The 26,900-nt window shown below is 48.0% G+C and overlaps 1 protein-coding gene across 2 annotated transcripts in view; it reads right to left on the bottom strand.

Moving 5' to 3' along the window:
* The window catches only part of CACNA1H (calcium voltage-gated channel subunit alpha1 H), a 122,996-nt gene extending 100,862 nt beyond the window's left edge, over positions 1-22,134 (bottom strand). The window contains exons 1-6 of one of the 2 annotated variants that reach the window (XM_052679649.1): positions 22,009-22,134; positions 12,631-12,693; positions 9,343-9,498; positions 8,356-8,489; positions 4,442-4,539; positions 1,217-1,376 (exon numbers count right to left, since the gene is read on the bottom strand). In XM_052679649.1, the coding sequence (XP_052535609.1) occupies positions 1,217-1,376; positions 4,442-4,539; positions 8,356-8,489; positions 9,343-9,498; positions 12,631-12,678 (596 nt within the window). In that variant the 5' untranslated portion in view covers positions 12,679-12,693; positions 22,009-22,134. The remainder of the gene's footprint in view (positions 1-1,216; positions 1,377-4,441; positions 4,540-8,355; positions 8,490-9,342; positions 9,499-12,630; positions 12,694-22,008) is intronic. The other variant, XM_052679650.1, reaches the window with a different exon arrangement.
* Between the last annotated feature and the right edge of the window lie 4,766 nt (positions 22,135-26,900).

Here is a 26,900-nt window from a genome sequence, read left to right as displayed (position 1 = left end):
AGGAACAGGACCCAGGGTAAATCCAAGGGATGATACCTGCTCGTTTCCAAGACAATACAATTGCAAGCAGCAGATGATGGCAGACATAATTAGAGGTCCTATCTCCTCTTGAAGAGCTGGAGCTGCCCCAGTTAATTGCCTTCAGGCATTTCCTCACCTCTGAGCCACTGGTGCCTTCAGCAGCCTCTAAGAGGAGACTTTCTGCAAGGATTTGTTTTGCATGCCTCCTTTTTTGCAGGAGTTCACGGGGACAGTGTCAACTCGCATGCAGTCCTGATTTTGCTGGTGATTATAAGGCAAGCAAGGGCACAGCTGCCCTATGACAGGGGACAAGCCAGCAGCCATGGGTCACCCAATGCCAGCTCCAAGTGTAACAAGTGATGGACCAGGGCCAGACCCATCCAGGCAGCCCAGACAGAGGTACTGGGAGGGAGCTGGAGGCAGGTGCACCTACAGCCCTGCTGAGAGCAGGGCCAAGAGCCCAACGCTGAGCTTAAATGAAGGGCCACAGGCATGGTGGGGGACCCAGGTAAAGGTCACCCTGGGCAATTAAGGTCTTTTAGCACCTGCAGCACCTGGGAGGGATGCTGTCCCATGCAACTGCTGAGCTTGCAAGAACCTAACTAAAGTTTGCATCAGCAGGTGATTGGATGTGCTGCACGTTTCTTATCTCTGTTTCAGGCTGAGAGTGGTACAAATATCTTTGATGCCTTCAGCATCATGGTACTTATCTTACTGGCCCTACAGAGACATACATACAAGGTGTTTCAGCAGCATCTCTATGTCACTCTATGTTCTAGCATGCACACTCCTAATTAACCTTGTGCTAGAGGCTGTGCTGCGTTGGGCGACCTCCCAGACCCACACAACAGTTGTCACAGTGCTCTCATGCTTTCGTTTGGTCTAAATCCTCAAAATTCCCCCTGTCAGGGTTCTCAGCTTCCTTGGACGTGGTGTGAACACCTTCATACTCCAGGAAAAAAACGAGAAAGCCACTGCAAACGCTCAGAAAGCTGCCAACAAGAAGCAGCTAGATGGACTTGGAGTCTTGCAGCCAGCAACCAACAGTGTCTGAGTGCCAGGAGGGAAATGGGATTCAGAGGGTGTGCTGGGGGGGACACTTCTGAGCACCCCCTGAGCGCCACCATCAGCACAATGGGCTCCTCCATCAGGGAAAAGGGAGAAAGGAAGAACAGGAGATTTCTGCTGTACTTACGTTGCCAAATTCCTGTCCAGGAAACATCTGTTTCTTAGCAGCCCTGCCCAGAGCTGCACACCAACGATCCCAAAGATGAAGAAGACAAAGAAGCACAAGAGGAGGACGTTGCCTAACATAGGCAGAGTATCTAACAGCAGGGTGACGAGTATTCGCATACCTGGGGGTAGAAGGAGAAAACAGGTTAGAAGAACTGGGTGATGGGGCAAGCAGGATGCTCCACGCCTTGCAGCCAGGGCACAGGAACTGGGGGGTGCCCATCAGATTTTCCATTCAGTCCTGCAAATCCCTGCGAGGCTTCTCTGTATACATGCAAGCACATTAGGGGCTCCCCAGCACCTGTGCTGCCAGGGACAAGTTGATTTCTGTGCAAGAATTCTCAGCTTAAATAAAAGGATGGAGCAATGACTGAAGCTCGTGGGGCTGCAGCAAACCTTTGTGTCCTCATCAGCTCCTGGCATCGCTCTCTGAATGGACTGAGCAGGGATTGGGTGCTGCCCCAGGGCACCTTCAAACCCAAAGAGAATGCCAGAATAAAAAGAGAATGAGGACTTGCTGCTCGGCAGAGGTTAAATGAGCCTCGGAGACAGTGACCAGCTCTCGTTTCAACAGCAGATAATTGATGAGAGGAGGAATAATGAAAAGAGCAACAGACAAAAGCAAGTGCTAAATCATAGGAAGGAATAAAAGAAGAAGCTGAACATCAGGAGTGCAGTGCTCGGCAGAGAGAAGGGCTCAGGTTTACAGCATGATGGCAAACCTTGCATCTGCAGGGTCAGGTGGTGACACTGCCGCCGCCCTTGGAAGCATTTTGTCTCACTAAGAAGTGTTCAGCAAATGCTTTCACCACCTGTGTGGGGTCTGCTCCTCAGCCCATCAGCTGCCCCACGAGGGGATGGGACTTGGAGCAACCTGGTCTAGAGGGAGGTGTTCCTGCCTACAGCACAGGTTGGAACTGGATATCTTAAAGATCCCTTTCAACCCAAAGCATTTCTATGATTCTATGAGCCACATTCACAGCAATGTGAGCTGTTTTTCCCCCCACTGATTTCCGGCTCACCACCAGTTTCCAATGCTCCTGCTCATACTGTGATGCCCCTGGGCCTGGTGAAAGGAGGAGTGATGCACCACGATGCCTCCAGCTCTGCACCTATCTATCTTACAAAAAAAAAGGTTAAAATTCCTCTCTGTGTGCCAGACAACGTTTTTCCGCTCAGCTACTTCTGGTATTTTGGGTTGTTTGGTGGCACTGTTCTGGAGATGGAAGCCATCTGCTCTCTATCTGGCTGCTCGGGGCTCTCAGCAGAGTACAGCTCTGCCATGGGAAAACTCCATGAGCACTGCCTGGGCTGAAAAGAGGATTTCTTTTTGTTCCCATTCCATGTGAAACGGGCTTGGAACCACACAGCAGAAAAGTAAAAATAAAGCAGGAAAATGGGCTTGAAAAAACAGCAGCCACTACTAAAAAAAAAAAAAGCAAAACAACCACCCAAACTACAGCCCCTGCCAAACGTATAAATTGCAGAAATTGTATTTTTCCAGTCATTTCCAAGGAATAATTTCTAATAGAGACGATGTTTTTATTGGCTGGGGTTCTCCTTTCTTCTTCTTAACAAATGAAAATAAAATAATCTCGTGGGTGAATTTATTGTGCCTGGAAGCACGGCGCTAGCAGCCCTGGCTGGAGCCCAGGAAAGTGCCCAGGCACCACAGGGATACATTGCTGGGCAATTTCTCATGGGTCCCTGCAACTGCGTGCCAGCTCCAGCCATAATTCATATTTGCTCAGTGTTGTTCTGTGGCTGAAAACACCGCTCTGGATGATGGCATCCCACTGAGGATGTGGGCACAGACTGAGAAGTGGGGGTGTCCCAGGTGATTCCCCTGTTGGAGTTGGAGCATCCCTATGGATGAAAGAGCAGCAACGGAACATCGCTGGAAACCTCAAAATCCAAGACACAGAAGGTTTTTGCTGTCCTTTCTCTGCAGGCCCTGGATTACAGCATCAGTCTGAAACAGCGACAGCAGTAAAGCGCCAAGCGGAGGGAGCTGGTGTCTCATAAACAGGTAAATCTGTGATTATCCATCCTCCAGGCCTGGCACGCGGGACAACACCAAAAATTGGCTTAAATCTTTGGGTTTGATCCCATAAGCTATTAACAAAACTTGATGGTTTCCTATTGCCGGTCTTCTAACCAAAAGAAAACAACCTCACTACCACGGGTAGCAGCAGACAGCCTGAAAGACACACTTCAAAGCTCCAACATCGGACTGACAAAGAAAACTGCATGTCTGTCTGAAGCACTGGAACTGAAACTGACCCAGGGAAGTTTGCACGTCTGCGGATGTGCCGACGTGACGGGCAATGAATCCCAGCAGGATGCTCAGGAAGGTTGGTTGGATTTGATGATCCTATTGGTCTTTTCCAACTTTCATGATTCTATGATTAATTCTATGGTTCTATGACTGGTGGGGTGTGTTATTCAAACATGCTCTTAAAAAGACCCCAAAATGTATGTTTTTGTGGCGAGAAGCATGCGTGATTTCCATGCAATGCTGCTGCATTTTGTGTTGAGCAGAGCATGGTTAGAAAGTGAATGAAGAGCAATGAAATTAGTGCCTTGCAAGGGTCACTCAGCAGACAGCTGGTATGGCAGGAAATTATTTCATCTTGTTGGTTCATCTGTCAAATTGGATTTAGGAGACAAGCAGCTGAAGCCACTCGAAAATGGATTTAGGGACCACTTGAACTTCCTATTGTGGATGAACCCAATTTTCTACTACGTGACAGCAAACCCTCCTTCATGGTGTTTTACCAACGATGGAGAATACTGTGTTTCAATCCCTGAACTCAAAGAGACCGAGAGACCTTAAATAACCTAGAGGAAAAAAGCAAGTCCATCCCAGGCAAGAAGATCTCTTCTAGAATAGATCTCTCCCCTTTCTTTACGGGAACTTTGCTATTTAGTGGGAGATGGGAGTTACTTGCTTCAGAGAGTTCACAAAAATGCTAGAAATCAGCTACAAAAATTCAGCATCCCAGGTATAAAATCTCCCTTGTCCTTTGCTAACACCACTAATAATAATAAATGACGTCCAATTTCACATTAAAAAAAAAAAAAAAAACACAACCCAAAATCAATGAACTTGCCCTCGGCAGCAAGAGAAGAGGACATCAGAAAGCTTAAAGCTGAGCCCTCCAAAGCCATGCTGATGGTTACTTACTTGGGACCCTGTTAATGGCTCGCAGCGGCCGCAGCACGCGCACGGTGCGGATTGCAGACAGGCTGACGTTGTGTCCATCCAGAGAGTACTCCATCATGCTGCAGGGAAAGAGAGAAGAGGTGTCAGGGCATAGGATGCAGCACAAGCAGGAGGCTGTGGGATGGGGGAGCAGCTCCTGATGTGCTGTTGATATGGGATATAATGGATATTCCCACCTTCGAAGGGCTGCAGACACTCATGCAAGCAGCATGGTGCATGGACAGCTGACGGGCATGCACCTGGGGAGCTTCTGTTCAAGCAGGACTTGGCACAACAGGGAGCTGCAAATAAGGGACACAGAGCTGGGGCTCCCCATGGCTCACCCTTGCTGTTATCTCATTGTGCACAGCTCCACATCAATGAGATGTTCTGATGGTACACCCCCTGCCCTCATCCCGGTGCATTTTCACACCAGCTTATCCATCCTCCTATGACCAAAGTGTGAATAATGAAGCCAAAAAAACAACTATGAAGTAGTTTGGTTCTCATTTTATTATTAAGAATAAGGAACATTTTATTTTTCAGGCTCCGTCTCCATTTCACATAAATATTTCTCTCCCAGGCTGGGAAGGACATTAAGTTTAGTCAGTTTTCTTCTTTTATAGCAACGAGTGGCAAATGTGGGTAGTGTTGTTTTTTAATGGGGTTATGGCTAGTTAGCACGGCTGTAATTACAATTTATGAGTTTGACTACAGGGAAGCACTTGTAAATATATCACAAATCTCACACCATGTCTGTTCAAATAACATAACAGCATCAGAAGAACCCTGCAAGTAAGCTGCTGGATACCATAAGGAATGAGCATTTTAAAAAATAAGAAAATCAACAGATACAGGAGAAAGGCAGAACTGCTGTCAGAAGAAGCTTCGGTGGAGAGATTTTCAGGTTAAGCATTCTCCAGCCAGGATGGACCAAAAATGGTTACGTACCATCAAGAAAAAGTTGCCATACTTTCTGGATTTCAGGCAACAGAAAAGAAGGGTTTGGTTTAGGGCCAGCCTTGCTTGGGAATATCACTACCTGGGTGCTCCTGCACTTCTTATTTGGTGCCTTGCTCCACTCTGCTGAGTTTGCCTGGGAATATCCAGATGTTTGCTTCTCTGCTGCCTTGGAAAGAAGCTTCTCAGTGTCACCTCGCAAAATCCCTGCTATGACACAGAAGTGACTTTGCACCTTGAACCTTACTCTGTGCCCAGCAGTGACTTGGGGCTAGCTATTTGATAACCTCCCAGGGGTGGGTTTTTTTTCCCCTGGAGCAGTTAACATTTCTTTATAAATCAAAACCACCTTAAAGCTTGTATGTAGGAACTGAGCCCAGCATGGCGAACAGACACAGCACAACACCAGACCTTACACCCAACATGAGCAGCCAGAGTGCGGCTGCAGGGACCACCCAGTGGAGATGCCATTCCCCACCTGCACCGAGGGGCCCAGAGCCAGCACTGGAAGCAGCCCTTGCAGGAATAGGGACAGCACTGTCTCAATGCATAGAGCTGAAGCCTGAGCCTGCTGGCTGGCTTGGTCCCAGCACAGCACACACACACACGATTTATCAGGTGACTGAACATGTGGGTTTTGCTGTAACTGAGACAGTTTTTGAACTCCTAATAGCATGTGAAAGGAATACGGACTGCTCCATGCACCCACGTGCTTGTTTAAGGGCCAGCTCCTGGGGCTTCGCTTGGAGTTTCAATAGTGCTGAAGAAAGACGAATAATCCAGGGTATGGCCTAGGAAACAGCCTTTCTGACTCCAACATTCTGGATTTCCATGGCATTCCACTTCGGATTTCAAAGCAAGTTGCCCACTGTAGCCATCTTGATCCACCTGATTGATGGTGATGGGTTCCAGGTTGGACCTGTTGCAGCAAAATCAACTCAAGCCTTCATGGAAAAGTCCAAGGATCCTTTGCCAAGGAGAAGCTTGGGGTCCCGATTGCACATTGCACTTTTCAGCCAAGGATACCTTGGAAAACTCCAATGGAAACTTGCTGGAGTTGGATGTTAGGGATATGCATGGACTAGAGGTGATTCCCCACAGCCTCTGGGTAGTGGGAAAGAAGAGGCACAGCCTTTGTCTGCTGCTGTGAGCAGCTCCTACTCCTCCAGCTGTCAAGATAAAAATGTCCAAAGCATACCACAGGAGCCTGCAGCACCTCCAGGGAAGGATGCACAAGAAACATCTCTGCTTTCAGCCTTTGTAGACAACATTTTTGATGCTTGGGAAATGCTTTCAACTTGGCTTCTGGACAGACCCAGAGGTTGTGAGCTCCATTTGCTCTGAAATTTTCCAGGGTACATTTCTCAGGCGAGCAGAACATGAAAGGGCTTTCAGTGCTGGAACAAACTTCAGACACAATCTGTTGCTAGAGGCAGAAGATATGTTTATTTTGTAGTTTCCCTGCTCACCCTCCTTTCTCTTTGGTACACTTGCTTGTCAGCCAAATCAGCTTATTTAAGGACAGCAAATAGGACAAACAATGCAGGCAGCTCTGTGCAGCACTTCTTATCAGAACTGCTTCGTAAGAACTGCAACACAGCCATCCACTCTTTGGAAAAAGCACCTGTTATTCCAGCTGTGTGCTCCTTGCTATATGGCCCAAATATACTCAAGTACACTGCCATGACCTGTTTGATGGCTCTGCCTGCCCATCAGGAGAGCTTAGCATAGGGTCCTGTTGGTGCGTTGGTTATGAACGTTACGTTTCTGACCCCACGTTTCCCCCACAGTCACAGCCCCACTCTTCTACTAAATGTTCAAATGCTGCTGCAGCAGCTTGGGAAATTAAAAATAAAAAAGAAAAAAATTATTATCAATGACTGCTGTTGTTCTTGCTGTTCTTCCCTAGGCTGAAACCTCACACTGGTTCAAAGCAGCTCTGCTCAGGGGGGCTCTTGTCTGATTCAAGTCTGTAAGGCCATTCCAAGCTGTACACCAGACAAATAACGTGGATGAAAATGCAACTCTCTAAGAGCAATTAAGATTGTACATTGCTAATGTAAGGGTAAAAATGGCTCAACGTATTACAGGAATGTTCTAATTAACCCCAGGCTAGTCATTATAAAACCAGGAACTCAGAAATAAGGCAGAGCTTTGTCATTAAAGCAGTCTATCCACTCGTAGGGTACACTGAGCAGGTAAGAGAGCCTGGAATTTCTAAAATCCATCTATTTATAGAATAAAGTTTTAGACTTGCCAAGTTTTCAGTTCACACAGTTGCAATTTTGCAGGAGCTGATGTCAAAAGCAGACAGATCTTCCTGGGGTGATTCCACAAATAAACTGTATCTATTTATTAACACATCCTACACAAATAAGCAGCTGTGAGAGACGGTATATAAACATAAACCAACAGAAGTTTACTGGAGACATGTGCATGCACTCGTAATTTGGGAGGATCAGCAACAGCAGCTGCTAGTCAACTTCTGGAGAGCCTCTCGCACTGGGATTTCAACCTTCTGAAACAGATTTCAGGCTCGATTCCCCTTGTTTGTCTAATTTCTGCCTCTGTCTCATTCTAATGATACCACGTGGCAGGAGTAGGACTGAGCTGCCCTGTGCTTTCTCCATCCCTTCTCAAGATGGAAACCTTACCGTGAGCACTGGGTTAGATCAGCACAAACCTGGTTTGACATTGGCCAGAGGATCCCTACTGGCAACTCAAAGGCTTTTGCCCTGACAGCCACGCTGCACTCCATAACCTGGTGTGATTGCCAAAGGTTAAACCAAATGAGACCTATGGGACTTGGTTTTGGCTGGAGCTGGGAATCATACACAAGATGTAATGAAAACCAGCCAGGACAACCTACAGATTGGGTTCCCTGGTGTTTTCTGGCACTCACGTCAAAGGCAACTTTATGAGGTTTTGTTACTGACCCTGCCATCACAATGAAGAAGTCCAGGCGATTCCACGTGTCTCCAAGGTAACACTTCTGCCCGAAGATCCCCAGAGCCACCATCTTGATGACCATCTCCACCGCAAAGAAAGCGAAAATGAAGTCGTCAAATGCCTGGAGACCAGTAAAAGATTATTACAGTCAGTTCTACTGTGCTCTCTTACCATGGAAAGCGAAAGCAGAGGCACAGTTTATCCTGGCAGAGGCTGCAGGGCTGGGCAGTGGTACCAAAGTGCCACCTACTGAGCTCAGAAATACGACCTACAGCACGTGGTGGGTGATGGCAACCCCTGGGCATAGCTTTGTGCTCGGTCTGTTGCCTCTAAAGCATGAGCATTAGTCTCTGGCATTGCCATTTGAAGGCCTAGGTGGATTATTGGTAAATATGACGGTGCCCACATGGAAGCCAAGTTCCCATTGTACATCAATGTCCATTTGCACGGCTGTGTGAGCTGCACCTTCTCTGGATATTACCTTATCCCTTGATAAACTACAGTTTCGCTCCATTATTTCACTTCGTTTAATAATTAGCATCCAAATGTCACTATAAAGGAGTTAAGGTTTTTCTACCTCATATTTTGGCTTCTGTTAACTCCTGCAAGCTGTGACAGCACAAAATAGCAATGGCTTTAGTCACAGCCCTTTTCTGCCTGAAACTCTCTGGGATAACACTCTGTTTTTCACAAATACACTCAATATGTTGTAATCATTCAGCCAGTACCAGGCTTTGAAAGGAGAAGGAGCTGCTGGGAAGGATCCCAGTCGCCTCCTTGTAATGCTGGGACACTCAGAAGGAATTAAAGCAGCAGATACACAAGAGATTCAAATGCATTGAGTGTGTTGCACTACCATGTGTCAGGGTGACAGTGAATGCCCAAGTGTGTCTGACTGCAGAAACCACCTCCACGTGTAGGGCTTTCTGGTTATCCTGAGGACATGATGGGTCCCAGCTCAGGGCCAGCCTTACCTCCAGGATGGTGCAGCGCTCTGACTGGCACTCCACGTCCTCGCAGGGCTGGAACATGCCCAGGGTGACACAGTTCAGAAGGATGACCAGCATGCTGACGTGCTCGAACCAGGTGAGAAGAGGCGTTAAGGAACACATGCATTGCCAATAGGAAGCCTAGGAACCGCACAACTTACACGTTACAAACCCTAAGCTCATCACACAAACTGAAAACACCCCTTAGCATCCCAGATTTGCTAAAATCTGAAGTCCACTCGAAGTCCTGCACTCCACCATCCTGCTGTATTTTGTGCATGCCGAGGGCAGCCCTCTGTCCTCCTTCCATAGCAGCACTCATTTCCAGAACTCAAGGGTTTTTACCACCGAACCACCCCAAAAGTTTGATAGCATTAACTCTGTCATTGCCAGATGAAGAAAGACCAAACAAAATGAGTGAATTCAGGCATCATCAACACCAGAAAACAGCTTGCAACCCATTCTTTGCTCCAATCCATAGGGCTGCTTCCCTTATTTCTATCTCACACCAAAGGAATGGCATTGTAACACAGCTCTCTCTCCCCTGCACAGTTTCTAAGCTTCATGGAGTCCAAATTAAGCTCTGCACCATGACTGAAGATGAAAGCAAAGCCAAGCCATCATGACCAGGACGAGTTTTAGCAAGGCCAGTCATACTGGCATGCTACAACATGGGATGTAGGGCACAGGGTGCTCAGCACAGCTTTAGGGAAGGAAAGGGTTCAAGGCTGTCACCACAGTCACCAAAAAATAGACTGCATTGTCTTGCAGGATCCACCAGTGTTCAACATTAATAGTTACAGCACAGTAAGTGGTGATTTGCATCACTGCAAAACAGGCCCAGAGCTTATGGTTACTGCTGTTGGTATAACTATTAAAAATAATTAAATAAAAAAAAAGGTTCTGGGGAACTAAACAGGAGTTTCACTAAAGATGAATGAGAGAACTGTTCTTGGGAAAATAATTGGAAACACCTGTGTATGAATAAACCTTTATGCTTTCAAACACACCAGTGAGGGATCATGGAGAGGGAAGAGCATAGGCATTGTCTCCTTTCTGATAACGAAAAACTGCCTTCTTTGAATTTGTCTAAAACGGACACACGTGGAATAAACCAAACAACTGAAACAAACAAAACTGGGCTCCCTCGATGGGAGCTGGAGCAGGTGAGCTTCTGGCCACAGCCCCAGAGCACTCGTGTCTGCAGCAGCACCAGCACTGGTCTGTTTTAATTCCTCTCTCCCTTTGACTTTGTTCTGATTTCTGACATTTTTAGGGGCTGTCTGGCTCCCCTTTCCTCTCAGCTAATTAGGAGCAGAGCAGTAATCCTGCTCCACAGAGAGAACAGCTCATGTCAGACCCAAACAAATCCTCACCCATGGCCACGTCCTACTTACAGTATTTGCATTGCTTGATGGGATTCGTGTGGATATCCCTGTAAACACAGCTCCTGGACTGTTCCCAGGGTGCCTGCAGCCGCATTCATTCCACTTACATATGTGGATTATTTTTTTCTTTAAAGAAAGAAATAAAAGCATATGGATTTTGAACCATAAACGAGTAAAACCTGTGTAGCATGCTGATGAATGAGGTCTGCTTCCCCTGGAGGAGAACATAAGGATCTGTTTACTCCAGCCTTGCTCCTCCACTGCAGCAGCGATGGGGAAACACTGAGCTCACATCACCTGCACTTTTCCCTACAGCAAGAATGAATGAGGCTTCAGAATCACTGTCCAACATGGGCTGCTTTCTCTGTTCCTGCTCTCAGTCTGCTCTCTGCCATCCCAACCTCTGTTTTCAGCAAAGCCAAACAAGAATTAGGTTTTGTTTTCCTTTAGAAAACACTGATTAGTCAAAAGTGAATCAACAGCATGGACTGGCTTTGACAGCCACGCTCCATCAGAATGGAGTTTTTCAGATAAAACAAAGAAAAACCTGTCCCCAGGAAGGCTTAACTGCTGCTGAATGGAGACTTCACGAGTGCGGGCAGTTTGTTTGCTGCTCAGATCTTTCTCACCCTGATGCCAAATCACTCCGTGAGCAAGGGTCAGCCTCCACCAAATGGCAAAGCTGCAGCAGCAAGAAAGGAGACAGAAGAACTTTGGCTACTTTGGAAGAAAAGGCTGAGGAGGAGCTGTGGGGAGTAGCTCTGCTTTGGTGGGAGAATGGAGCGGAGGAGGAAGCATTAAGTCCCTGCCCTACTTAATTTTGAATCAGATTAATGATGGTGATTTGCTCCCTAATTTGAAAGCAGGATTACCCCGAGAGCTCTGCCCTAATGGGACTAATCCTCCCTCCCCCTGGTTTGCAGATATTCAAGGCTCAGCTCATTCCCTGCTTCCTTGCTGCTAACATTAGCAGAGCCCCCAGCTTTGGGACTCAGCCCTTGGCCAGCCAGAGCCCCCTGGAGCCACCCAGCCAGTTTCCTGACTGCAAAACTGGTACCCCAGGCTACCATGGATATCACTGCTCCAGCATCATCCCCTTCAGAAGCAGCCAACTTCGTGACTCTCAGGCTTGAAAAGATGCAAAGGGGAGATGTAGATGAACCGCTGGAGGCAGTCATCGCAAAAGATTTGCTCAGTGTTTCATCCTTTGCTGCACATTCCAGGATAACAGCATCCAAAGCGAATCTGGGCCAAGCTCACATAGTTGCACATGCCCTTTTGCTAAAATCTAACCCTGTGTTTAGAAGAGGCAGCACAGAAATTAGGCCCTGCCCCATTATTCCTGTTGGTACCACCTGCTGCTAGTTCAGGGGCTGGTGCACACCAGCAGCTTTCATGGGGTTTTATCAAATCACCACCAGCAGTGGCTTGAGGTTGGAGAGTGCTGGTTGCCCAAAGATGCCCCAACATGGCCACATCTTCACGTCAACACACGGCTGACTTCAGCCCCATAGCAAAGAAATAGAAATGAATGACTCTGCTTCATTGAAAAACCCAAACACAAACCCAGCCTCTCCCAGCTCCTTGCCCCATAAACTTCTGATTCTTGGCACAAAGAGAGGTGCAGTGCAGAATGAGCAGCAGTGATGCAACTTGGATCTCTGCTGCATGCATTTCGTCCAGCAAAATGATGTGGAGAGTTCCTGTTTCTGGAAGACTTCACTGTACTTACACATTTGCACAGTGTTATAAGGGGATTTCTTGGCCTGCAGGCCAAAGTCTTAATATTTCGTTTAAAAATCTGGAAGCCTCCTTCAACAGAAAAATGAAAGGCCTAAAAAAGAAAATGCTTGTCTAACCAGAAAGCAATGTTTTCAATACTCACATTAAAGCTGCCCAGGTTCACTGCCAAGTCTGCAGCCCCAGGCTGCATTTCAGTACCTTTCTCCTCAAAAAAAAAAACAAAAAACAAAAAACCAAACCAAAACAAAAAAAAAAACAACCAAAAACATGGAAAACTCCAGGTGTGGGCATGGGAAGGGCTCAGTCATCCCCTCACGCACTGCTCTTCCCCTCTCTCGCCTCACCATTAAGATAATCTCTACCATCCATCCCTTGAATTTTAGAAATATTTCTGCAATAAACACAATAAAACCATAGTGTCACAGCAGTGCCATAGAGCTCCTTGCTCCATCCCAAGCCTCGTGATGAAGCAAGTGCTGCTTAACCCCAGGGGCAGGGGAAGCTGCCCTGGCCCCAAACCACAATAGAGCAGTGGGAGCCCAGTACCCAGCACCAGCAAAGCAGGGAGACAAGCTCATCGTCCTTACTGTTTTCCCATAATCTTATTATTTTTAAGCCAGTCAGGGGATTTTGGAGACTTAACCCATTATTTTAAAGGCCTGGATCTGGTGGCATTGCGATTATTGCTGTTACCATATCTGTACGTACTGCACACAATGCTGAGGAATAACACACAGCAATAAAAGCCAAGTTATAGTTACAAGGAGAACATATGTTTACAGAAGCAGCAGCCAACTGAAGTTTCAGCTTTTACAGTCTAAGATGTGACTAATGCACTAAATATACACATACACACACACATATATATGCACACACACATTTGTGGGATGAGGATTTTCAGAGCAGTCTTGGAGAGCTGAGTATGCAATGCACCTGGGGATGTAATTCCTGTGTTGCAACTCCACAGACTTACTTTCCATTCAGTAACAAGGCCAGCTGGAAGCCAGGATGCTGCTCGCAAGCTGCCAAGCCCAGCATCCATCCCTGGCAAAGGACTATGGGGAGGTTGGGATGCTCGGTCCCCACCATGTGGATATACATTGGGATGGTGCATACAAAGCAGCTACCATAGGATACAGCAGCATGGCTCTGGAGCAGTGAAATGGTTACAGGAATCATAGAACTGTAGAACGGTTGGGATGGAAGAAACCATCCAGAACTAGAAACCATTACAGAACTATAGGATGAGAAAATAAGTTGGGTTGAAGAACCATAGAATAGGTTGGAAGGGTCCTGTAATGCTATAATGGATGATAATATCAGGATGACAGTCTTTAGCTACAGCAAATGAGAACAAGCCCAAATGCAGCAGCCACAGATACAGAAACCAAGGAAAAAGAGCTGCTTACCTTTGGAAGGCCTCAGGTAGGCAGGGATTTCCAGCAAGAGATGCTCCTACCTCTACTGCCAACCCTTAAATGAGGTTTGGGACTGGGTGGATCCTGGCTGTACCCATCCAGTCATTCAGGTGCATTGCACACACCTGAGCTCCCCTGGGTTGGCCCTGCCTTCCCACCAGGTGCTCAATCACTGCTTCAGACCCTGATTCAGCATTCCCACTGCAAGTCCTTACAGCCCCCTGAGCCCCACCCCTGACATGGGTCAGGCAGCCCATGGCCCCATCCAACCTGGGAAATAGCAGCAAGCTGTGGGAACACCACTTCCCATCACCTCACGCAACCAGACAAAAATAGCTTTAAAAATCTGCAATATCCACCTCGTCCTTTATTCTAAGCAATGGAAAACAGTCCAAACTCAAATGGTATTTGGTAAATAGGAGCAGGAACAAAAAATGAAGGGGAAGAAAGAAAGGAACTGCGAGAAAAGTGACTCAGAACAAAAATCCCAGGGGGGTGCGCTGGCTTGGGCTGGCATAATTTTTAGGAACATTCTTGTTTTTAAAAAGTTGATTGATTAAAGCTATTTTTAGTGCTCATACTGCACTGGATCATTGGAGTTCATTTACTTATGACTTGTAGAACAAAATGAGGCAGCTGCACTTCAGAAACATATACCTCCCTAAAAGCACCACAAACACACAGCCCAGGAGCAATATTTCAGCCTCAAAGACACCAAGTTGACACATGTCATTGGAGATGGGCTGACCACAGGGCATTCTTGTTTAAGAAAGCATTAGCTTGAGTTATTGGAGCAACTGCACCCCATTTGTTTGTTACAAAACGTGAAATAATCACGAGACACCAAAAGGACGCAGAGCAACACGTGTGAAAGCCAAGTGATTGCTGTAGGACGTGCTTTTCTCTCCCAGTGTGGGGATAATTCGCAGCCAGAGATCGGGAGCACTGATGCTGGGCACAGCTCCCAGCCTTGGCATCATTGGATGCTCTGCATACAGCAATCTGAAGAGCATGGATGCACAGTGCCATCTCAACAACCCCACATTGGTTTTGGCATGGTGGGTTCACTGGAAATGCGTTTGCACCAAAGGCATTTTCTCTGAAAACACCAAGAAGCTGGCACTCGTCCCATCAGGAGGGTTGCTCGCATCCACTGAGCCACTGCTGAGAATGGGCAGCAGCAGTCCTCAAATAACCCCCCCTGTGCTGACAAATCTTGGTAATGGCTGTAGTGCAGAGATCAAAGCTTGTTCACAGATCGTTCACTGGCAGTAAAAGGAGGATAAATCCATCTCATTATGCACCTTAAATCATTCACCTTGCTCAAGCCAATCTTTTGGAGCCATAATGAATTTAAAAGCAGTTAACTCTAAGTCCTTGTCATGTGTCATTTGTCAGATAGCTCCATTTCCCTGCCTGTTGTCGTGGTGCTTGGAGGCTGTTATGAGCCGGGTGTGCAGCAGTGGGGGATTAAACACCCAGCTGAAAGATGACATGGGCAGGAAAGCACCTTGAGGGGTGCATGATGGATGCAAAATTGACCTCCATCCTTGGGGCTTTCTGAGAGTGAAACTGGGGTCGTAACACAGCTCCTTCCTGCCTTGTGCATCCCTGCCCTGCATCCCCTAGGTCTCAAACAAGCAAGGAAATCACTGAATCACCAAGGTTGGAAAAGACCTCCAAGATCATCCAGGCCAACTGTCCAACTGTACCACCAAAAAATGTTTCTCTCTAAACCACGTCTTTTTGTACAGAATGACAGAACCATTAAAGTAGGAAAAGCCCTCCCAGATCCCCAAACTGTACCCATCCCCACATTCCTCAGTGCCACATCTCCACAGTTCTGGAACACCTCCAGGGATGGTGACTCCACCACCTTCCTGGCCCTGTTTAAATGCATCGCTGCTCTTTCAGATTAGACATTTTTCCTAATATCCAATTTAAACCTCTCCTGGTGCAACTTGAAGACATTTCCTCTCCTCTTAAATCAAAAAGATGTGGTTCCAACCGCATCGCCCACTGCCACATGCATGGGGCAAATCCTGTCTGCTAGCTGTAGAACGTTAGTGCCTGCCAGTGCCCAGGGTGATGACAGCAAATGGACTGAGCATTGGGGCATCCTGAAGTGCTGTGGGATGCCCTGGGAGGAAATAAGGTTGTATCGATTGAATTGACGTTGATGGATGCGCTCCATGGGCCTTGGGAGCAAAGCACAGTGACGGCAGGAGCACACCAGGAGGGCTCCTTCCTGCTGTTCCCACAGCTCATGGCAAAACACCTCCGTCATTCCAGGCTGTTATTCCCAATGGACCATTTACAAAGATCCCAGGGCCAGGATGGAGATCGAACCACACCTGCTTCACCCTAAACACACCCAAACGTTCTATGCACACATCCCAACCTGCTCACCCACCATATCCACTCAAGCTCCCAAAACGGGAGCATATCATGCTCACTATATTCCCAGCCATCATTTTCCCAAACAAGGAGCCAAGGGCTGAAACACTGTTGTGCCTGGTCCTCTCTGCCTGCGTGACTCACTTGATTAAAATACACATAAGCACCCATCTTGGCGTCAAGCAATCAGAGCAGGTAATTGCCTGAGAGTGATGGATGTGTGGGTGAGCCGCCGGGATCCTGGGGGAAGAGGGTCAGTGCAGGCAGAGAGCTGCAGCCGCATCCCTGGGGGTGGCTGAGTGTCATGGCAACGGGGGGATGCTTGGAGGATGCTGCCGGGTTGAACCCTGGCTGAGCACTGTGCAGAGGGGGCTGCAGACAGGGGGTGGGATGGGGCTCTCCACCCACCTGCTGAATCCTATGGGGCAGCAGTGCTTTGGCTTTCTGGAGCTTGCTTTCTGGCAAAAGTGTCGTTCCCACAGAGGGACACGTGGGTGGATTCAGAGCAAATGCCCACAGCTCTGACAGGTCTGAGGACAGATCAATTCTACGCTGGGGAAGGAGAATCAAAAGGAACAGAGGCACCGAACCCACCTCTGCAGATTCCAGAGCATTACTTCCTCTGTTCTCCCCAGGATCCTGGGGAATTCACTGGAGGAGGAGGGAAAGCAGCCTTCTGTGCCCTCGTGCCCTTAGTGCCCGTAAGCCAGAGCTGTCACTGCAGGGCACTGCCAGGTGTTGCCAAGTCCTCCTGGGGAAAAAACTCAGTGTGAAGACGAAGCAGCTCCAGGGCTGCAATTCCCATGGAAACACTTCACCTTTGCATCCCATTTGCAAAGGTCCCTATAGGGAAAGGCATTGCTTCCAGCCTGCGCCCAGCTGTGCTGCTCCCTACCCAGAAAGCGCTGTCCTGGGGAAGTGAACTCAGCTGCAACCTTGAACACAGAGAGAAGAGGATGACTTTGTTTTCTGTGTCATATCTCCAGCCAAGGAAGAAATGCTTTACAAGAGAAAGCAAGCAAATAAATTAAACGTTGCAGAAGCACCGTGTGGTGGGTAAGAAAAATCTCCTTTTACAGATGGGAAATGTCAGCGCAGGAGGAGGCTGGAGGGCTGCAGAGCTTCTGCCAGCCCTGCTTGCAGCCCTGCAGTGGCACTCTGGGGACACAAAACAGATGCACATAGGTCCCAGTGGGTGTTAGGTGGCTCACACACTATCCAAGCCACCCCTGAATAACTGGTGCCATCCAAATGGGGACAGCAGGACAGTGTGCACTGCTGGGCTGATAGCCAGCACTTCTTAGCAAGACCTCCCATGTGGGAATCTGGCTCTCAGGCCAAGATTATTGAGTGAGTTGCTCAGAGCAAGAGCATCCCAATAGCACATAACCCCTGTGCTTGCTGTCCTGGGCAGGAATTCCCTCCAACAGGAACTGCAAACCTCCAAGCAGTCATGCTGCATGGGGCAAACATCGTCTTGCTCTGACCAAACCCAAACCTTCCTGCAGGTTACTAATGGCAAACAAAAGGCTAAAGGATAAAAAAAGCTGTAAGAGAAACAGCTGTGCTTTTCCTTCCTCTGTCCTCTGCTTCAGCTCAGGCACAGCTGTGTGGGATGGAAACAAGACACATTGCAGCCCAATAGCTCTGGGGATAACAGGTTGCTAAAGGCACAGGGGTTGAGAAGAATTTCTGGAGGTCTCCCTCTGCTCAGCACCAGCCCCACAACCCAGCACGGGATTGTCTCAAATTGGAACGAAACCCAAACCCTGCTGACCAGGTTCTGCCAACCTGGTCTGTGGGATGGGATGAGCACAGACCAAGCATGGTGCCTCATAGCGGGACTGAGGGCACATTCATAGAATAACAGAACCATTAGGATTGGAAAAACCCTCTCAGATCGCCAAGTCCAACCTCAACTCATCGCACCATGCCTGTTCACCACATCCTCAGTGCCACATCTCCATGGTTCTTATCACCTCCAGGGACAGTGACCCCACCACCTCCTTGTGCAGCAGTGCCAGCACCTGAACACTCTTTTGGAGAATAAATTTCCCAATTACCCCACATGAGCCTCCCAACGACCCTCAGCAGCAAACAGCAGGCAGAGCCAGATGAGCCTGGCTCTCCACTAATGCCCCATACAGATCAATTCTACGCTGGGGAAGGAGAATCAAAAGGAACAGAGGCATCGAACCCACCTCTGCAGATTCCAAGTGCAGGACTGACTCCCTGCAGACCTCACAAGACCAGCAAAACTCTGCTAGAAATTCCTTCAAGCAAGCTTTTGGAAGCGTATCAGCATTAATAACAGAAACTGCCCTTCTTGCCTCACATGGTTAATGCTACCACTTGGCTGCCACTATCAATATCAATACAATGCTGCTGTCCATGTAAATGTCACTCCACAGCAGTAATGTCAATGCCACGGTCCCCAGGGTCAATAAACAGCGATACCAAATGTCACCCTGCCAGAAAGCATTGAATAATTGGGAAATGTTAATAGAAAGGTAAAAATTAGGGAGGCACGTGGGACAGAAGGTTTGTTTAGAGGAGGAAACAAATTTCACCATGGAGCAGAGCATTGACAGGTGCTGGATTCGGTCCCATTGCTGCAGTCTTTGTGTATCACCATTGCTGCAGGCAGGGGCTGCCCAGCAGCCTGTAATGATTGCATTGGGTACAATAAGGGTAACTCCTGCAAGGAGCTGGCAGAGCAGAGAGCCTTTTCTTGTCCTTTTCCTTTTTCTTTTTTGTTTTTTAACTGACTGCAATACTGAAAAGAGAAAAAAAAACCAGGAGAAAGTAAAATGAAATCCCCAATCAAACACACTTCATGTTATACTTGGATCCATGGCACATTCTTCTGATGAATAGGGGTAATTATTTTCCAGAATAATTTAAGCAGCTTTGATTCAAGGGGCAGTTTGGATTGACATTTAAATTAGCTCAACTTTAAAACGAGCTGTATGATCAGCTGGTGAATTTCTGTCTACTGCTTTAAATAACTCCATGTCCCATGGTCGCAACGTAATAAAACCCCAAATTACAAGAATCACAGGATGCAAAAGACCTTCATCATGAGGGCCAGGAGGAGCTTTGCTTTGGGTGGGTGATGGCAATACCACAAAGCAATGCAGGGTCCCTGTGCAGTCAGGTACACTGTGGGGCAGACACACTGCAGTGACTCGCAAGTTTAGGATGAGCATGGAACAGGCAAACGGGGGAATATGACATCAGTTGGGTAGAATGGTGATTTTGTAACAAACTGCAGCCCTGGATGGACAACCCCTCTGGCCCTGCAGCACTCATTGATCACGTCAGCAGTGACGTCAGCACAAAACCCATCGATTCTCCACTCTTCTGTTCCGGTAGAAATGTTTCACTAGAGGCGTTTTGGCAAGGTTTGCTGGTCCTCCATGAGCTCAGTGGGAAAATACCCTCTCCAGCTGGCTCAGCTATCACAGCAGGGATAGCAAAAGGGGATAGGAAGAAACATAGTTATTCCGGTCTGTGGTGATGTACCTATTTGCATCATCAGTGGGCAAACCCAACATGCAAGCATCTGATTATTACTCTTAAGGTGGTGCTGAAAATGGGATTTGTGCTCAAGTGCAAAAGCAGACGAGGCAAATCCTGGGAACTCAGCCTCCCCCCTGCCCACAGCCCTGCAGGGGCTCACTCCTGTCAGCCAAGGATCGAAATCCCACAGTGGGGCTGTGGACAGTTCTAGGATGGGGATGATGAAACGGGAGGGGACAGAAGTCCCTGAAACAACTGCTGAGGGACATGGCTGGTGGGCATGGTGGTGATGGGTTGGGGTTGGATTTGGGGATCTTAGAGGTCTTTTTTTTTTTTTTAACCTTAATGCATTATTTTTTGACTCTGTGATTCTGCAGCTATCTGCATTCTGCAGCGACCCTCACAGCCCTCACTTCGCTCTGCTCACCCCTGTTATCTCTTACTCCTGCCTCCAGCTGGAGCATCATCAAAGCAAACAGACAGTGGATCTGAGATGCAGCAGGCAGAAGGAAGGAGGAGCACTGGCCATCCGTTGGGCAGAGGGGACATGAACCAGTTCTCAGCAGCTTTTGGACCACACAAGGCTCATACACACAGCCACCAGCTCAGACCTCACCCTCTGCATGACTTTGATGCTATCTCTCTCTCTCTCTTTTTTTTTTTTTTTTTTTTTTTTTTTTTTTTTTTTTTTTTTTTTTTTTTCTTCCTTGGTATAAATCAGCTTCAGTTTTGTCAATTTGAGGGTGGGGATTTTTTCCCTCCTACCCCACTGCGCTGAGCAACAGAGCCTGGTTTTGCACTGACTGCTGATTGCTGTGGCGCACACTATTTGGAAAGCAGATTCTGCACCCCAACCTTCTCATTACAATAATGGTGATTAACACCTGCACTGCTAACAATGCAGGTGGGATGGAAGCCAAGGGATGCTGCTGCAGAATACTCTCTCCTTTGCAGCTTGATGCACCCTGCCCTGCAAACCCTGACCATCTGCAATGCTTGGAGAGCCCTTGGATTGATGTGGGCATGCAAGGAGCTCAACTCACTGCATAAATCATAGAGTCCCCAGCAGGACTCTTTCTCCTACATTATTTTTCCATTTAAAAGCCATCACTCAGGGCAGCTCCCCATGCTAAGCAGCACCCAGCGTTGCCCTGCTGCTGCCTGGGGAGCAGCCCCATCCATCTCCTGCTCACAGCCAACAAGCGAAATTGCTCTGTATCCTTCCCAAAATGCATGGAATGAAACTGAGATCTATTTTAACAGATATTCAAAAGGATGCTGTCAAGTAGCTTAGATCCAAAATGAGGGATTTTATAAACAAACCAAGCAAACAAAAGACTTACAATGCTTGATATTAATAGAAAAGTTGTTGGGCTGCATTTTTTATTTTATTTTTAAACAGCAATAAAAGAAGGCTTTTTAAAAATTCCCCCTGCAGTGTTTGCAATCCAAACAAAACAGCATTACCCCAACACATGAGGAATGAGCCCGAGGAGGAGTGGGCATTGCAGACAGTGGCTCCAGGGTGGTACCACAGAGCATCATTCTCATTGTCCCCATCATCCCATGTCTAGCCATGAGGATGCAGAGCCAGCGGGACAAAGTCAGGACGGGAACAAGCAAGGAAATTCTGTTTTGCAAGCATGAAAAACATGGGAGCATTTCTCCCCTCTCCTAGGCTCAGGGAGCAGCCAGCACCCTTGTGCTTCCATGAGGCCCTGCTTATCAGCAGGTTGGATGGGTTAGGAAGAGTCTGACTTTAGGAGGGAAAGCAGGATAGAGAGAAGGAGAAGGAAGGATGAAGATCTTAAAGGTCCTTTCCAACCCAAACCATTCTATGACTCTATGGAAATTGCGCAGTGGTGGGGATGCAGGATCCTTGACATGCATAGCAGCTCCTGTGCTGCTGGGATGCAGCTGGGAGGGCAGCGACTTCAGGGTGGGCCAGCAGAGCCCTAAATCCTGGCCCAGGCACAAGCCCTGAGCACTGGGAACATGCAGGCGTCAGTGTGGACGTGGGCTCCCAGCACTGCAGATCACAACAGGTCTGCCAACTGCTGTCATAACAAAATCCCATAGCATTCCAAGCATCGTGAACAGAAAATCCCCAAAGCACTCCCCACTGTTCTAAGTCAAGCTTAATATTGCAAAAATAGGAATAAACAATAAGAAATGCATTTTACCAGGAAGTCACAGTTTTACATTGCTCCATGATCCATCCCAGCAGAACGCACTCCATTCAGACCTGAGCAAAGACCAAACTAACTACAGCACAGCCTGGTCAGGAGCAAAATAAGGCAAACCCTCAACACCTGCTACAGCTCAGTGAGGGCATTTCTGCTGGAGAAAACTGCTCCCAGCTGAGCAGAGCAGCCCACGGGTGGCTGCACTGAGCTCAGCCAGCTCAGCTGCTCATAATTGCTTGCCTGGGGTGGATGCTGGCACTGGGCACTAGCTAGGAAGGGCTGAAGTTTTATTAAAAAACTCATTTTTCATAAAATTGGAGATTAAACTACTAATCGTACTCTGCTGTTGTATAAACCTTTTTGTCCTCGGGCTTTAATAAGTTTTGCAAAGGAGAGGAAGGTTTATCAGCTGCGTCCTGGTGGCAAACAACCTGTGTGCAGCAGTTCTCCCAGCCTGGGGAAGCCCCCAGCTCTCGGGTGTTGTATGGGAGGTGCTCAGAGAAGCCACAGAGAAAGCTTTGCTCAGCCAGGCCCAGGCTGTGAGACGAGAAAGCCGCATGATTTACGCTGTTGCAATTTACACTTTAAATGAGTTAATGCTCATGAAGAGCCCTCGTGTCGGTGCGGGCGGTTGTCAGAGCCAACGCAACAAAATGCTAATTCAGCTCCGCAATCAATGGTGCCTTTCTTAGAAGTGGCTGGGTAATTATGTCTAAACAGAAACGAGTTTTTAAAAGAGGTAAACAGCTGAAATTCATTACCTCTCTCTCCAGTTATCTGGAGTAAATTGGCAACATTGGCAGACATGGGAGGTTTCTGAGCACTGCGGAATTTGCAGAGGTGCTTCAGCTCGGTGGGAAGAGGTGCTCAAGCCTGCAGCAAGGAGCTCAGAGCAGAGGTCTCTGCAGATGGTAGCAGGCAGTGGGGCAGAGCAAGGGGCCACTGCTGAGGTCAACCTGATGGCAGACCCCAGGGCATTCCAGTGCTGGGGTAGGGGCTTGGAAACACAGGAAGAACAGCAAGAGCAGGAGGGTCCCAATTGCAAGCACAGGGTGAAAAAATGGAAAGAGCAACATGTATGGAGCAGCACAGGCAATTCTGTGAAGCTTCTGTGGTGCCACTACACCATGAGGCTTGTTGCATAAGATGGCACAGAGGGAGGCAGGTTCTTGCTGGTATTTTGCTGGACAGGGCTTTCCCCCCACTGCACTTCAACAGCGTGATGCTACCTGCAGAAATGTGGAGGTTGGAAAAGCCCTTGGGGTTAGACTCAGGTCCCTGAGTCTAACCCCAAGTCATCCCCATCATGCCCACTAATACATGCCCTCAGCACCAGTTCTCCCCACCTGAGATACTGCATTAGGATATGGCACTTTGCATTACTACCAGCACAGCCCCAGACCCCAGCTGATGGAAATGATCAAGGCCTTGTTTTGATGCTCTGAACTGCAATTTCCAGTATTGTTCCTTTCTCGGTCGTGTTGGGTAAACAGGCAGCTTTGGGACTCTGCAGGGCTGTGGTGAGAGTGAAATTTGTTGAGCAGTCCAACAATTTTTCCAGAAAGAAAAATATTTTGCTGTCTCCAGACTGCACCGAGTAAGAATAACTTTCAATTCCCCACTCAATTAGCTGAGCATTGGAAGGACCAAAACGTGCATCTCACTGTGCCTCTCTGGTCTCAAATCAACCTCGAGAAAGCAGCTCAGACCCCATGTCAGTGTGGGTGCATGGGATGCATGCTGGGATGGGGTGGTGTCAACCAGTGGGGTCTATAGGGGGAAGGGAGAAAGATTTGAGTGGAGAAGGGAGAGAAGGAGGTTGCAATGGCCAAGGGAAGAGGATGATCAGAGCCACTGAGGGTTGTGGGGACCAGAAGTGGAGTGTGGAACCAGACAGAGTGAGGCTGGCAGTCTGGAGCATGCTCTCGCTCTAAGGCACGCAGAAAAATACATCTGACTTAGAAAAAAATAAATCCAAGAAGAAAGAACTATTTGCCTGTGGACCAGAATTCATTAATTGCAACAGACAAATTTAGGCTTAGTGCTTCGTTGGCCAACAAACTGCTGGAAAACATTTAATTAAAGAATTGATGGGGAAGCCTTTAGCGTGCAGGGTGGACGGGCTCCCAGCCCTGCGTGCCCTCAGGGAGCTGCTCTGTGCCAAACCCCCCCCCCAAGGCCATGTCCCCATCAGTGACACAGAGCCCTGCAGACAGGGAGACCCCACACAGCCCCCAGGGAGTCCCACAGCAGCTCCTCTTGCTCTGTTTTGCTCTCTGGGTGATGAATAATGAGAAGAAAAATGAGAAAGAAAGCACTATGACAGTCAATTACTGCCTTGTGATTAACCACCCAAGAGCAGCCCCCGCTCAGAACGGCACTCGATGCTCTGCTGGAATGAAACTATCCCACTGGATCCCTTGATGGACGTTTAACCAGGAAGATAAAGTACCTGCTGATTTATTTTCTTGTTTTCTTATACAATCACAGCTTCCCAAATGTTAATGACTCTGCGCTATACAACTGCTGGTGATATTTGCATATTAGCTTTGCTTTTGTAAGGGTGAATGTGCTCAGATCTGGCTGGCAGCGGGACCAGGGTGTCAGAGAGGCACAGAACCATTAAGGCTGGAAAAGACCTCTCAGATCACGAAGTCCAGCCCCAGCCCACCCCACCATGCCCACTGACCACGTCTCTTAGTGCCACATCTCCATGGTTCTTGAACATGTCCAGGGATGGCGATCCCATCACTTCCCTAGGAGCTGTGCCCCAGGCTCCCTTTCCATCTACAACTCTTTGTAGGTAAAAGCAAAGTGCTCGGCCCTCTCAGAGTCTCAGCACAGGGTGACAAAGCTCAGAGAAAGCACAAAATGAACACTGCCATTTCTCAGGAAGGGAGGCAGCTCCTGTACCTGGGCTCACAGCAGGGGCTGGAGGTTGCTGAGCTCCTGGAACAAAGTACCTGAATCAAAGGCAACCCATCCTTCCCATGCAGACAAATCCAAGGATAAAACCTATTCTATAAAGAGAGGGAATAGCTCCAAGGACAAAACCTTCCCCAGCATTCAATGGGAGGTTCAGTTGCTCAGTATCAGCACGTGGGAAGAGCAGGATACCTGCAGGAAGGCCTGTCCCCAGCGATGGCCGTCTGTGATCAGATCACATGCTGACATCACACAAAGCTCTCACAAAGCTGCCCACTCAGCCCATCCCACTGAAGCAGCCCAGAACTCAAAGAAGAAAACGCAGCGTCTCCATTCGAGGCGAGCAAGGTATGAAACAATAAGCAAAGCGTAGGTATCACTGTTTAAAGTTCAGCAGTTAACCTCAGAAAGTTCTGACTTTCCCCACTGTACCCACCTAACTTCACCACCTGCAAGCAGAGCACCGAGTTCCCTTCAGCCCATCTCTTCCATGCGGGCTTTTTCCTAACCACCACCAAAATTGCATCGTGATGGACCGAGTGCTGCTACGCCCCACAGTGCAGCACACCCATAAACCACCTTTTGGGGTCAATGTGGGGGTTTCAAACAAAGCAGGATTCTCTCTGAACTGTTGGGGGAATCCAACCAACACATCTTTCCCCTCAGAATCCTCAGTCCCGGGTCTCAGTGCAATGCCACGACTGAAGCTGCCTCACTGCTGAGATGCTCCAACACAACCAGGCACCACTTCCAATAACATATTCTGAACAAAGGTGCCGTTTAGAAATGTTTTATGAATATGTATTAAATGATTACTAGGAGCAATGACGGTGCATTCTTTAAGAGCTTATTGTAAATCACCGCACAATAAAATACATCAAAAATAAATTCTCATCCACTGACGCTCTAATAAGCTTCAATAAAAACACAGATCAGAGCTCATCGTGTGCTGAGCAGTGCCTCGTGCAGCTCTAATGAACTAATTTAACTCTGCTTGGCATCTCCAGCCTGCAAACCCCAGTGCACAAACCTGCAGCTCCCAAAGTGCTGTGCATAGAGAGGTTGTGCAGGGACGGCCAAGAACTGGGCTGGGACACCAGATGCATGAGAAGGGTTTTTTTTCCAGAAAACATCTTTCAGCAGCTTTTCTGCAAAGCTCGCAATGCTCTTGCAATGCAGCAGCTCCCCTGGTGCAGGTTGTCCCTTGTTGCAAGCACCTGGCCCAACCCCTGACATCACCACAGAGCTTTCCTCTGTTACTTGTTTGGCAACAGAAGTTTTCACAGCTGATGGCTCTTTTTGTAACAGTAATAGAAATCTGGCTTTTCACTTAAAAAATACAGCCCACAAGATGAAATTCAGAAGATTATCCTCATTTGGCAGCTGGCAATCACAGGATGGTTTGGTGGGAATTTTCATTCAAATCCAGGACTTCTCCTTCTGCTGATCTGTGGGTTTTTTTTTTCTTCGGTTCTTTATTTTGTTCTTCCTGTCTGGAAGATGTGCCTGTAAAGTCCTCTTGCACAGAAGGAAAAAACCCCACTGCCACCAAAACCCACTTCTGCTCATCCCAAGCGCTGCTTCACAGCAAACTCCTGGCCTTTCCCTTGGCCAAACTGCTTGATATTTTGCAGTGAGAGTTTTTAGTGGTCTTTATTGCACTCTCCTCTGAAAACAATCAAAGAGAGGAGCTGAAATGCTCCTCTCTTGAGGGGAAATTGCACACAGCAATGGACTCTGGGTCACTGCAGGATGAGGTTCAGCAAAGCATCGCGGGTGGCTTTCACGTGGCAGAACTGCTTTACCTCCATCACTCCCCTGAATATGGAATTTCAGGGAGGAGCAGATCATGTCTGGGCAGTGATGCCCAATTGTGTCTTGATTATACCTTTAGTTCCCCAAATGAAAGGGACCGAAGCAGCACCTGCAATTTGGCTCTGAGTGCAGAGAACAGCTGTTGGGGA

The sequence above is a fragment of the Tympanuchus pallidicinctus genome, unplaced genomic scaffold (genome assembly GCF_026119805.1).
Source record: "Tympanuchus pallidicinctus isolate F22 unplaced genomic scaffold, pur_lepc_1.0 scaffold18, whole genome shotgun sequence".
NCBI lineage: Eukaryota > Metazoa > Chordata > Aves > Galliformes > Phasianidae > Tympanuchus > Tympanuchus pallidicinctus.
The sequence above is the reverse complement of the archived record's forward strand: the minus strand, read 5'-3'. Positions and strand labels throughout refer to the sequence as shown.